General features: G+C 36.3%; 1 protein-coding gene across 2 annotated transcripts in view; it reads right to left on the bottom strand.

Moving 5' to 3' along the window:
- The window catches only part of CTTNBP2 (cortactin binding protein 2), a 191,013-nt gene that overhangs the window by 37,980 nt on the left and 140,907 nt on the right, over nucleotides 1-12,126 (bottom strand). For both annotated transcript variants that reach the window (XM_044677510.1, XM_044677511.1), the window contains exons 15-16: nucleotides 5,483-5,635; nucleotides 5,124-5,311 (exon numbers count right to left, since the gene is read on the bottom strand). In XM_044677510.1, coding sequence (XP_044533445.1) covers nucleotides 5,124-5,311; nucleotides 5,483-5,635 — 341 coding nt within the window. The remainder of the gene's footprint in view (nucleotides 1-5,123; nucleotides 5,312-5,482; nucleotides 5,636-12,126) is intronic.

The following is a 12,126-nucleotide window of genomic DNA, read 5'->3' as shown; positions in this document are numbered from 1 at the left end:
CTTTTGTTATTTCTTATAGCATGGTTAGATTCTATCACACTCATATACCACAATTTGTACAGGCATTTCCCAACAAACACTTTGTTTCCAGTTCCTTGTTATGTCAAAAACAGTTGCTATAAATATTTTTGTGCACATGGGTCCCTTCCCTCTTTCTTCAATCTTGTTAAGGTATATTCAGTAATGATATTGCTGGGTTAAAGGATATGCACAGTTTAATGACTTTTGTGGAGAGTGCCAATTTGCTTTTGGAGCAATTCACAGTTTCACTGGTAGGACGGTGATGTCTCTCCAACAACTCTCCTTTCTCTTTTGTCATTCATGCAATCTTACATATGTAAAATGAAACTTCAAACTCATTTTAATTTGAATTTCTCTTATTAGTGATTTGGAACATTTAATTTTTAATTTTTTTATTGAAAAACTTTTTTTAATTGATTTAGAATATTTTTCCATGGTTACATGATTCATGTTCTTTCTCTTTCTCCCACCCCCCTCTACCCACCATAGTCAAAGAATAATTCCACTGGGTTTTACATATGTCATTAATCAAGATCTATTTCCATATTATTAATATTTGCATTAGGGTGATCGCTTTAGAGTCTACATTCCCAATCATATCCCCATTGAACCCTGTGTTCAAACAGTTGTTTTTCTTCCGTGTTTCTGCTCCCATAGTTCTTTCTCTGGACGTAGGAACATTTTAAATTGTAGTTGTTTATAGCTTGCCTTTTGTTCTTTTGAGAGATAACCTTGAACCATTTACTACTGAACAATAGCTATTGCTCTACTTTCATGCTTCATTGGTGTTTAGTAAACCCTGGGCTCCTGAATGGTTTGCCTGGAAAGATTGGCCTCTGAAAAACTCTACCACTGTGGAAAAGGTCAGAGGAGAGGTACACAGATGTTTGTCAACTGAGCACCAACCTAAGCTCAAAGAAGCTCATTAATAGAGGGTTAGCCAACAAGTAGATAATATTTTTGGTCTAAGAAAATATTAAAAAAAAACAAACCCAAACATCTATTTGCAATCTATTCCAATTTATCTTGTTCATATCTTGTTTGTACCCAGCTATTTGCACATTATCTTTCCCATTAGATCATAAGTTCCTTAAGAGCAGAGATTGTCCTTTGCTTTTCTTTTTATTCCCAGCACCTAGTACATAGTAAGTGCTAAATATATATTTGCTGACTGTAGTCTGAAGGATTTTTTTATTTTTTGTCAATACAGCAATGCCTATGTGGATTCAATCTCAGATCTTTTGAAGGATTAGGAGTTTGAGGAGGAAGAATTCACTCTAGGATTGGTAGCCTAAGTTTGAGGTAACACATTGACTCTGGACCAACCTGAAATTATATTTACAACACAATGAATTCTGTTTTTTAAAAAATAAAAGGAGATAGTGGTTAGCTCATTTGGATTCAAAGATATTCATTTTTGATGGAAATGATACTGAATATTCTTGAGTCCCTATAATATGTTAGCCTTCTATCAGAATTTGCTATTGGTTAAGTTTTTTTTAATAATCTAAAGCAGTGATTCCCAAAGTGGGTGCTACTGCCCCCTGGTGGGTGCAGTGATCCAGGGAAATGGTGATGGCCGCAGGTGCATTTATCTTTCCTATTAATTGCTATTAAAATTAAAAAAAATTAATTTCCAGGGGGCTAAGTAATATTTTTTTCTGGAAAGGGGGCAGTAGACCAAAAAAAGTTTGGGAACCACTGATCTAAAGTGTCAATATCTATAAATTTAAGAAGTTAAGAATGAATTGCAGTACAAAGCAGGTCTTCCAGATTGAGGGGATTTATAGACACTTGGAGGAAAAATATGCTAATTTTTAGTAACATTCCATATAATCTTTATGGTCATGCTGTACTGGAAGAAACTCAATTTCTTTCTATCTTGCTACAATGAGCTAGGTCATGAATCAGGTTATTTACTTTTCAAAGAAATTCTAAACTTTTAAGCCATTGTGAAACATGACACAGTGATTGCCTTTTCCTTTCCTTTTTGATGTAAAATCTCTGCCATGCCAAGTAACTAGGATTAAATTTTGAAATGGAAGTGTGACATGTAGTTATGACAAGAAGGAAGCAAAGCAAATGAAAAGACCTGAGTGGGTAGAGGGAGGTGGGGTTGATCCAGGAACATAGGCACTATGAGAACCTTTTTGTCGTTTATAAATATTTTTGTGTCTAACAATTACACCTAACAGCTACTCTGAACCTTTTTATATTCTTTCTCATTGAAATGTTCCCAGATGAATTCTGAGATCAAGATCTATAAATTAGAAATATTAGAATATCCAAACATGGGTGAAAATGAACTTTTGCCCCACTAGCAGATAGTTGGTCAGCATGGATCCAGAAACTGACTCTAGTTAGCAATTGGACCAGTTAGCGTTTAGCAACAGGGCCAGTTAGCATTAAAACAGTTTAGCACCAAAAGATTGGCTACTGGGTGAGTAGCTACGTGGCACCAAGATATAGAGTGAAGGGCCTGGAGTCAGGAAGATTCCTGTTCCTGAGTTCAAATCAGGACTCCAACTCTTAACAATTATATGACCCTGGACAAGTCACTTAACCCTGTTTGTCTATTTCCTCATCTGTAAAATGAGCTGGAGAAGGAAAGAGCAAACTACTCCATTATCTTTGCCCAGAAAACCCTAACAACAACAACAAAAATAACAACAACATAACTCATGAAACTATCTATGGAGGTACAAAAATAATAATGATGATGATGATAATAGAAAGGATAACAAATATGAATGTAGAATTTTAACTTTTATAAAGCTCTTTACAAATATCTCATTCTCACAACAACCCATAAGAATATATGCTCTTATCCTCATTTTACATTAGTACCTTAGGAAACTTGAGGAATTCAGCCGTTAAATGACTTTCCCAGGCTCACATAACTAATAAATATCTGAGGTTGGACTTGAACTCGGGTTTTCCTGACTCCATGTCTAGTGCTCTATTCACTGTACCACCTAGTGGCCTTTGACCATCTGCATTGCTAAAAGGAATACCAGAAAGCAATGAGATTAAAAATCATGTGTAGAACTGAGCTCTGCAAATAGATGAAGTAAGCAATGTAAAGGAATTATAAGGAAAAAATGCCCTTGAAATTTTTTTTTTACATGACGGTAGAAAGAGAAAAGAAGAAATGATGACAAGAAGCAATTAAATGCTATTAAGACTTGTTCTATTTACCTTAAAGCAGAGTTCTTAACTTGAGCCTTAAGAACATTTGATAACTGTTATTTCAATTAGTTTCCTTTGTAACCCTGTATGTTTTATTTTTATCTATTTAAAAACATGATTCTGAGAAGAGTGAACAAAGGTGTTATCACATTGCCAATTGGGATAAGGATGCAGAAAAATTTAAGAATCATCCCCATCTAAGTCTGCTGATATTCTACAATTGCCATTCATTCTTATGTTTTCCTGAAGAATCAGTTTTATTAACCTACCTGAACGGCTTCTTTTATAAATGAAAAGCATAGCTGGTCTCTCTTTACACCTTCCATCTCCAGTCACTCAGATGCAATGGAAAAGCGAGCAGTGTATCAAGTTTAGAGCTGTCTTTAGAAAAAAATGCCAGCATTTTGCTTATAGTTTAAAATAGTGCCAGGGTTGGAAGATGAAATCTAGTCTATTCAATTCAGTATGTGGGCATGTGACTTGCAGTAACGTAATTCATATTTTAATCACGATAGGGCTGTTGCAGTATCTATAATAGGAAGAGTTCAGAGACATGCTACAGATCTCAGCACACCTGGCTTTGTAAGTTTGTAGTTCCTTCTTTGGTCACAAGTAATAACATCCTTAATTGGCAATCCACTTTCTGGTGGGAAGAACTTTTTAATAAAAATGTTAATTTTAGATGATCAACTTCAAAATGTATACGATTAAGATAACTGCAAACTCCTAGCCCACATAACACAATTTGACTCTGATTCTTTATGTAGCTGAATCCTGACCTGTACTCTCAGGTTATACTTCAAGGATGTAGCCCCTTTCTATAACATTTAATGAGCAAGCTAGGTGGTATAATGGATAGAGGGCCAGACCGAGTCAGGACAAATCCTGAATTCAAATCTGGCCTCAAACACTGATTAGCTCTGTGACCTTATGCAAGTCACTTAACTCTGCCTTAGTTTCCTCACATGTAAAATGATCTGGAAAAGGAATTGGTGAACCATTCCTTTATCTTTGCCTAGAAAACACCAAATGGGGCTATGAAGAGTTGGGCATAACTGAAAAATGACTGAGCAACAATAACACATACTGGCATTTTTCATAGAATACTAAAATATAATAATCTATAAAAATTGGATTTTATTGAGGCACTATCTAACTTCTCGTTATATTATTGTAAATCACAAAACAAACTGAATGGTGATCAGATCTAACAAAACAATTTGACTTGGTTATTTTAAATGGACAGCCATGAGGACATGATAAAAATGTTATTTAAAAATTAATGTACCTAGAGACAGGAGGTCCTAGGTTCAAACCCGGCCTCAGCCACTTCCCAGCTGTGTGACCCTGGGCAAGTCACTTGACCCCCATTGTCCACCCTTACCACTCTCCCACCTATGAGACAAATCACTGAAGTACAAGGGTTTAAAAAAAAATTAATGTACGAGTATTTTTCATTTTGGGGGGTTCAAATCTGTGATTTTATTAATGTAAGGAACTTACAATGTATAAACTCCATCAACTGATACAGAGAGGTAATCTCTCTGAAACTAATAGTCTAGGAAATTTGTCTAGCACTGAGGAGTCAAGTGAATAATAAGTGCTTGCAGCCATATGGCTAATGTATATCAGAACCTGAACCGGATTGAACCTGTTTCTTCTTGCCTCCTTATCAACTATGCTATAATGCTTCTCACGTAGTGTGCTTGTATATATAAATTATTTCTGATTTATGTATAGGTGGAGGTATGTTTTCATACAAATGTATAGATACATAGCTTAATTCATCTATCAAAATAAAGGAAATAGAGTATAACATCTTTGCAATTTGGTCAATTAGAGATCACAACTAAATTTCGTTCCGAACCCTAGAGACAGATAGTCCAATGTGCTAGCTGCTCCGTCTCCATTACCTTATTCAAAACTTTCCTTCTTAGAAACCTCTGTAGCAAGCCATGCATTGGTTCTCCATCCCATCTTAGCTGAACCCAGCGGAAATGTTGCTGGACCACCAAATCAGAGCCCTGGAGACGGGATTTGGCAATTGTCCCCATCAGAAAGCAGTTCTCATGAAAGTAATAGGACTCAGATGTTCCATTTCCTAAAAATGAATCCAAAGTAAGAGGGATATAGCAACCACATTTCATACAAGTCACATTACTGAAAAATGCAAACTCAACCATTAAAATAAGGACAGACATTTAAGTCATCACAGGGACTGTTAGGAGCCAAATGCAAGGAGATAAGGCTCCCTGGCTGGTTCTCCCTTTACCTTTTTGAAAAGTACAGGGGTTTTCAGTGCTACGATTTTCAAGAGGTGCCAGAAAGTCTCCTAATAGCTCAGATAAGGAAGCATTTTCCAACTTCTCCAAGATGATGATGATTTTCTTACTTACAGGAGGCTGTTTTACTGGGATGAGACAAGCTGAGAAGAAGGAACAACAAAAGAATTAATAATTTAATAAATTTGAGAGCAAAAAAAATTAAAAGAAAAAAATGTGCAAAAATACGCCTCCCCATCCCCAAATAAACAAATACTATGGTGCAGGACAAAGAGCACTGGGTACTGAGTCACAAGAAGTAACTTCAATATCCAACTTTACTATTACATTTGTGACATAAGACTGTGGAAATCTCATAAACAGTCTAGCATCAATTTCCTAGCTTTAAAATGAATGGAATTCAAAGTCAATAAAAGAATTATTGTGTTTACTATATTCCTGGCACTATGCTTTAAATATTTCATTTAATCCTCACAACCACCCTGGGAAGTAGTAGTATTTTTTTTTTTATTTTAAACCCTTAACTTCTGTGTATTGACTTATAGGTGGAAGAGTGGTAAGGGTAGGCAATGGGGGTCAAGTGACTTGCCCAGGGTCACACAGCTGGGGAAGTAGTACTATTATTCTCACTTTACATTTGAGGAAACTGAGGCAAACATACAGGATCACAGAGTTAAATGTCTGATATTGGAATTGATCTAACTAGGTGGCACAATGGATAAAGTTCTGTGCCTGGGGTCAGGAACACTCATCTTCTCAAGTCCAATTTGGCTGTGTGACTCTAGACAAGTTACTTAGCCCTGCTTGCCTCAGTTTCCTCATCTGTAAAACTGACCCAGAGAAGGAAATGGCAAAGCACTCCATTTTCTTTGTAAGAAAACCACAAAAAGGTTCATAAAGAGTCAGACAAGACTAAAATAAGACTGAAATATGAATTAAATCATCCCTAACTCCAGGCCTAGTGCTGTGCTACCTAGTTGCCTATGCATGTGTAGGAGGATAAGAGGTGTGGGTGGAGTATGAGATATGCTCAAACTTGTACTTTGGGAAAATCACTTTGGCAGTTGAGCAGAGGAAGGATTGAGAAGGGGAAATTCTTAAGGCAGGTAGATCCATGAGGAGGTTATTGCAGTAATTCAGGTGAGAGATGCTGAAACGTTTGAAACAGGATGATGACTATGTGAATGGAGAAAAGAGGACATATGTGAGAATTGAAGATTTCGAGGCTTAGATGATTTAGAAAGAACCTCAGAGGTCATCTACTTCAGTCTCATTTTGCAAATCAAGAAATGGAGGTTTGGAGGGGAGAATTAAGTGATTTTTTCCCCCAAGTCTTACTGATAATAAACGACAGAGGTAGGATTGAAATTCCAGTGGGTCTTCTGATTTCAAATCCATCACTCGGTTGAACAAGAAGAAATCCTTTAGTAATCTATGATCTTTTCCTTACACTCAGTTAAATTCACCAAGCATTAACTATCAGAAAGGCAAAGCACTGAGGGCACAAGATATCAAAACAGAAACAAAATAGTATATAGAATTTCAGATCCCTAAATCCAGAAGTTCTTTGATTCTTGCCATTGAACTTTGTATCCCAAGGAACTAAGGTACAGAAATTGAGAGATTACCATTAAGCTATAAAACTACTTTTGCTGGAGGCAGGATTAAATTTCATATTCTAGTGGTGTTTTTATTATCATATACATCAATAAATATATACTTATGCATGTATGTAGGCATATATGCATGTGTATATATGTAAGTCAACAGAAAGAGGGAGGAAGATAAACTGGTAGCATATTAATCAAAAATAATAAATAGGCAAATAATTATAAAATTAATACTCTAGCAAATACATAAACTGAATATCATGACATATAATAATTTTATTTACCTATTTTTATCTAATAAAATAGTTTTCTTATTGATGAAAGATTCCGAAAAAAGATTTCATTAAAATGAAAACTTCTGCTTTGAAACAGGGGCCTTTATATACCTAATGTTCCCCAATAAAAAGAAAAAGAAAGATCTGTTTGAAGATATGGAGGATCATCCTGCATTATTCCAAGAAGCCAAGAACTACCTAGTCTCTATTTCTGATGCTGTAGTCATAATTCACTTTTACACTCTGAAGAATTCCCTTGGTGTTTCTAATGCTTATCCCTAAGCTGGAAATAGCTTTTTGGATTTTGTTAAGGTTCCAGAAAAAAAAAAAAAAACCTTCAGTGATCTCAAAAAATGCCTGGCTGCTCCCAAATTTGATTTGTATCCTGCAGTGGGCCATTAGACAAGCGTCTGCCATGTGCCTGTGTGAATGGAATTAGCTCACCCTCATTCATTTGTTCAGACTCTAGCCACCAGAAATAATGTCACCCCACCCAACTTAGAATTAAGTGGGGAGGGGGAGGTCTGTTACCCACACATGATAGTGATAAATCAAAAACAAGGGACTGCCCTCTAGGCAGTCCAAAACAGTGTTGAAGCTGCCATTTGTCCACTTGAAATTGGAGGTGGATGCAGGAAGTGACGAAAGATGCTATTTTTTAAAATATGATGGTAACTTCCTGTGGAGGCAGTTGGCGCTTTGAACTTGGTGTTGAAGGATCTCTGGTGGGACCTCTGACTGCTTCCCTTTGAATTGTCACGTGGGTAAGTTAGGCTGACTCTCTTTCTCTTCCCTTGGCGTTTCTGGAGGCTCTAGCCTTAAGGAGGCTTCTCTTCTTGTTTAATTAATCTCTGTGCCCCTCTGCTGGGGCCTCTAAATTCCTACCTGGTTCAGGGCCAGAGTTTCTCTCTCTCAATTTCCCTACCTTCAACCTTCCTAATTGTAAATAAACCACCATAAAAGTCATCCTGACTTGGGTCTATTTTATTTTGAAATTGAGTTAATCGATTTCTGATGATCAAACCTTAAATATCTAGTCTCTCCTCTTACATGCCTGACTAAACTGTTTTCATCATAAACACTATAGGAATGAGGCTACTGTAAGGTGTATCTCAGAGACCATGATCTTTTCCAAAGATAATCATTATACAGATGTGATTAATTTGTAGATAAAAATAAGTCATTCATTTTAATTCATTTTAAGCGCAGAGATGTTAAAAACCTTCTAGTGAAAACACAAATATACCAGGATGAAAAGTATATGATATTTATTCATTTAGCTNACACTCTGAAGAATTCCCTTGGTGTTTCTAATGCTTATCCCTAAGCTGGAAATAGCTTTTTGGATTTTGTTAAGGTTCCAGAAAAAAAAAAAAAACCTTCAGTGATCTCAAAAAATGCCTGGCTGCTCCCAAATTTGATTTGTATCCTGCAGTGGGCCATTAGACAAGCGTCTGCCATGTGCCTGTGTGAATGGAATTAGCTCACCCTCATTCATTTGTTCAGACTCTAGCCACCAGAAATAATGTCACCCCACCCAACTTAGAATTAAGTGGGGAGGGGGAGGTCTGTTACCCACACATGATAGTGATAAATCAAAAACAAGGGACTGCCCTCTAGGCAGTCCAAAACAGTGTTGAAGCTGCCATTTGTCCACTTGAAATTGGAGGTGGATGCAGGAAGTGACGAAAGATGCTATTTTTTAAAATATGATGGTAACTTCCTGTGGAGGCAGTTGGCGCTTTGAACTTGGTGTTGAAGGATCTCTGGTGGGACCTCTGACTGCTTCCCTTTGAATTGTCACGTGGGTAAGTTAGGCTGACTCTCTTTCTCTTCCCTTGGCGTTTCTGGAGGCTCTAGCCTTAAGGAGGCTTCTCTTCTTGTTTAATTAATCTCTGTGCCCCTCTGCTGGGGCCTCTAAATTCCTACCTGGTTCAGGGCCAGAGTTTCTCTCTCTCAATTTCCCTACCTTCAACCTTCCTAATTGTAAATAAACCACCATAAAAGTCATCCTGACTTGGGTCTATTTTATTTTGAAATTGAGTTAATCGATTTCTGATGATCAAACCTTAAATATCTAGTCTCTCCTCTTACATGCCTGACTAAACTGTTTTCATCATAAACACTATAGGAATGAGGCTACTGTAAGGTGTATCTCAGAGACCATGATCTTTTCCAAAGATAATCATTATACAGATGTGATTAATTTGTAGATAAAAATAAGTCATTCATTTTAATTCATTTTAAGCGCAGAGATGTTAAAAACCTTCTAGTGAAAACACAAATATACCAGGATGAAAAGTATATGATATTTATTCATTTAGCTATTTATTTACTTGTTCCTGGCAGCTGGAGGTCTCAGTTTGGTGTCCTCTCCCCGTGTGAATGTGTCTGGTCTTCCTGGCTCATATTCAAATGAAAATGGAGCTGCTACAAGCTAGGTGAATACTCCCAGCTGGAACATGTCTGTAGAAGCCACAGCAAGGGATGATTCATTCTAATAGTGGCCACAATCAATCAAGAAGCATCTATTAAGGGCTTACAATGTGCCAGGTGCTAGACATACAAAGAAAGGCAAAAATACAAAAAATGTCTTTGCCCTCACCGAGTTTATATGCTAATACTGGAGTCAGCCTCTGAATAAATAGGTACATGCACAGCAGATATAAAATAGAAAGAGGGTACATTACCTTCGGAGGCTTTTTGACATTGAATTGTGTCATAAACATCTTTGGGAGCCTAGAAGTGCCTCCTGATTGGTGCTCAGAATACTTCAATGTGTTCAATAAAATATATGGGTCATTGGCAATAAACTAAGGCAGGGGTGCTTAAACTAAGGTCCATAAATCTTTTTAAAAAGATTTTTGATAATTCTAATTCAATATAATTGATTTCCTTGGTAATCTTACATAAGGGAGGCAAAGTCACAGAAAGTCATCAGCCTCACTCACTCTCCTCTCTCTTCCAGAGTTATTGAAGTTCAGTGGGAAGACAAAAGTCAGGATGACTGGCGATGGCCCAGGATTCAGTGGATGAACTTGGCTTCTTTGATGTCTACCAAGCTCTAAGCACTCCACGGCACTTGCTTCAGCTCCCTTCATAGCTACTGGAACCTTCCCTTTCTAAAACTCTTTGAATTTATCTTCCTGAAACCCCAGGATTATATCAGTCAATCCGGAAGGGATGGATATTTGGGGTCAACTAATCCAAATCCATGTCCAACATATGTTTGTATTACTTTATGACATCTCCCTAATGATTGTGGGCAGTTAAGTGGTGCAGTGGATACGGTGCCAGGCCTGAAGTCAGGAAGACATCTTCCTGAGTTCAAATCTGGCTTCTGACATTCACTAGTTTGGGGACCTGGGCAAGTCATTCAATCCTATCTGGCTCAGTTTCCTCATTCATAAAAACGAGCTGGAGAAAGAAATGGCAAAGTACTCTAGGATCTCTGAAAAAAAAAAAAAACAACCCAAATGGGGTCACAAAGAGTTGGACATGACTGAAAAATAACTAAACAGCAAAAAATTATTTACATCTTAATATTTCAAAAAACAACTTCTATTGGTTTGGTGAACACCTTTAAAAGTATACTTATGATGATGAGATGAAGAGAAATCTCCCTTTTTGTCTTGTGTCTCTAGTGCTAGGGGAGCTTTGAATGGACATCTCATTTAACCCTTTAAAATGCTTCTTCCTCATAGCTTAAGAGTGTCCTATATAGGTGTGACCCTCAGTACTGAAATACTCATTTCCCAATAGAAAGGAGACAAAATGAAAGAACTCTCCTAATATGGAATTCTTTTGGAGATAGAAAACCAAAAACTAAAAATTCAGGGGTCTTTAAAGTAAGGCCAAAATTTGGCCTGACCCCACTTAATGTTACTGCTATAAGAACCTGGAAAAGGAAGATCAGGAATTCAGAAGCCACAGATACACAGAAATAACATTTGCCCAACTGATGTGTTCATTAAATGGTGCAGACTTTTAAAATAAAGTATGTTATATATCATTTTACTGAGTGAATAAAAAGATATGGAAATAAATCAATTAACTAGAAAAATGGAAAAGAGATTTTTGTATATATCAGGCTTTTTAAAAAGTTACAAATTTTGCCATGTTTACAAGGATACTTACAAGCAGACCGTAATGAAATTGTATTTGCTGACTTTTTATGTCACCTAAATCATATGCATGCAAAAAATAGCATGAACAATTGCATTTTCATTTGCAAATACAACATAAATTACTTATAATCCTGGAAATAAGCTATTTTATGACTTTTAAAACTACCACACATTTTATGAAAATATTTGCTACATTTATATACACTGTACTTATTCTATAATCTCCAAATATTTTTATAGTTAAATTTGACTTCTTTTGAATGTTTTGTAAAATAAAAACTGATGAGTATTCATTTAATATTTAAAATTGCCTAGCACCCATGACTATTGAAATATATTAATACATTTCATTATTGTCCAATCAAAATAAAAATATTTGCATATGAAAATGTAGCATCATTCTAAGTTAATTCTAATAATCTAATTTTATGTGATTACTAAAATGTTAACTAGTCTCAAAAAATGAAATTATTGCACAAGTTCAAATTCAAAATCTCTCTCTTCTTTTTCTTCCTCCCATTCCCCACCCCCATCACACATAATATTAACAAAATAAAGTTATCATTTATTTGTTGTTTAGGTGTTCAGTCACGTCTGCCTTCTCAAGACCCCATGGACCATA

The sequence above is a fragment of the Gracilinanus agilis genome, chromosome 5 (genome assembly GCF_016433145.1).
Source record: "Gracilinanus agilis isolate LMUSP501 chromosome 5, AgileGrace, whole genome shotgun sequence".
NCBI lineage: Eukaryota > Metazoa > Chordata > Mammalia > Didelphimorphia > Didelphidae > Gracilinanus > Gracilinanus agilis.
The sequence above is the reverse complement of the archived record's forward strand: the minus strand, read 5'-3'. Positions and strand labels throughout refer to the sequence as shown.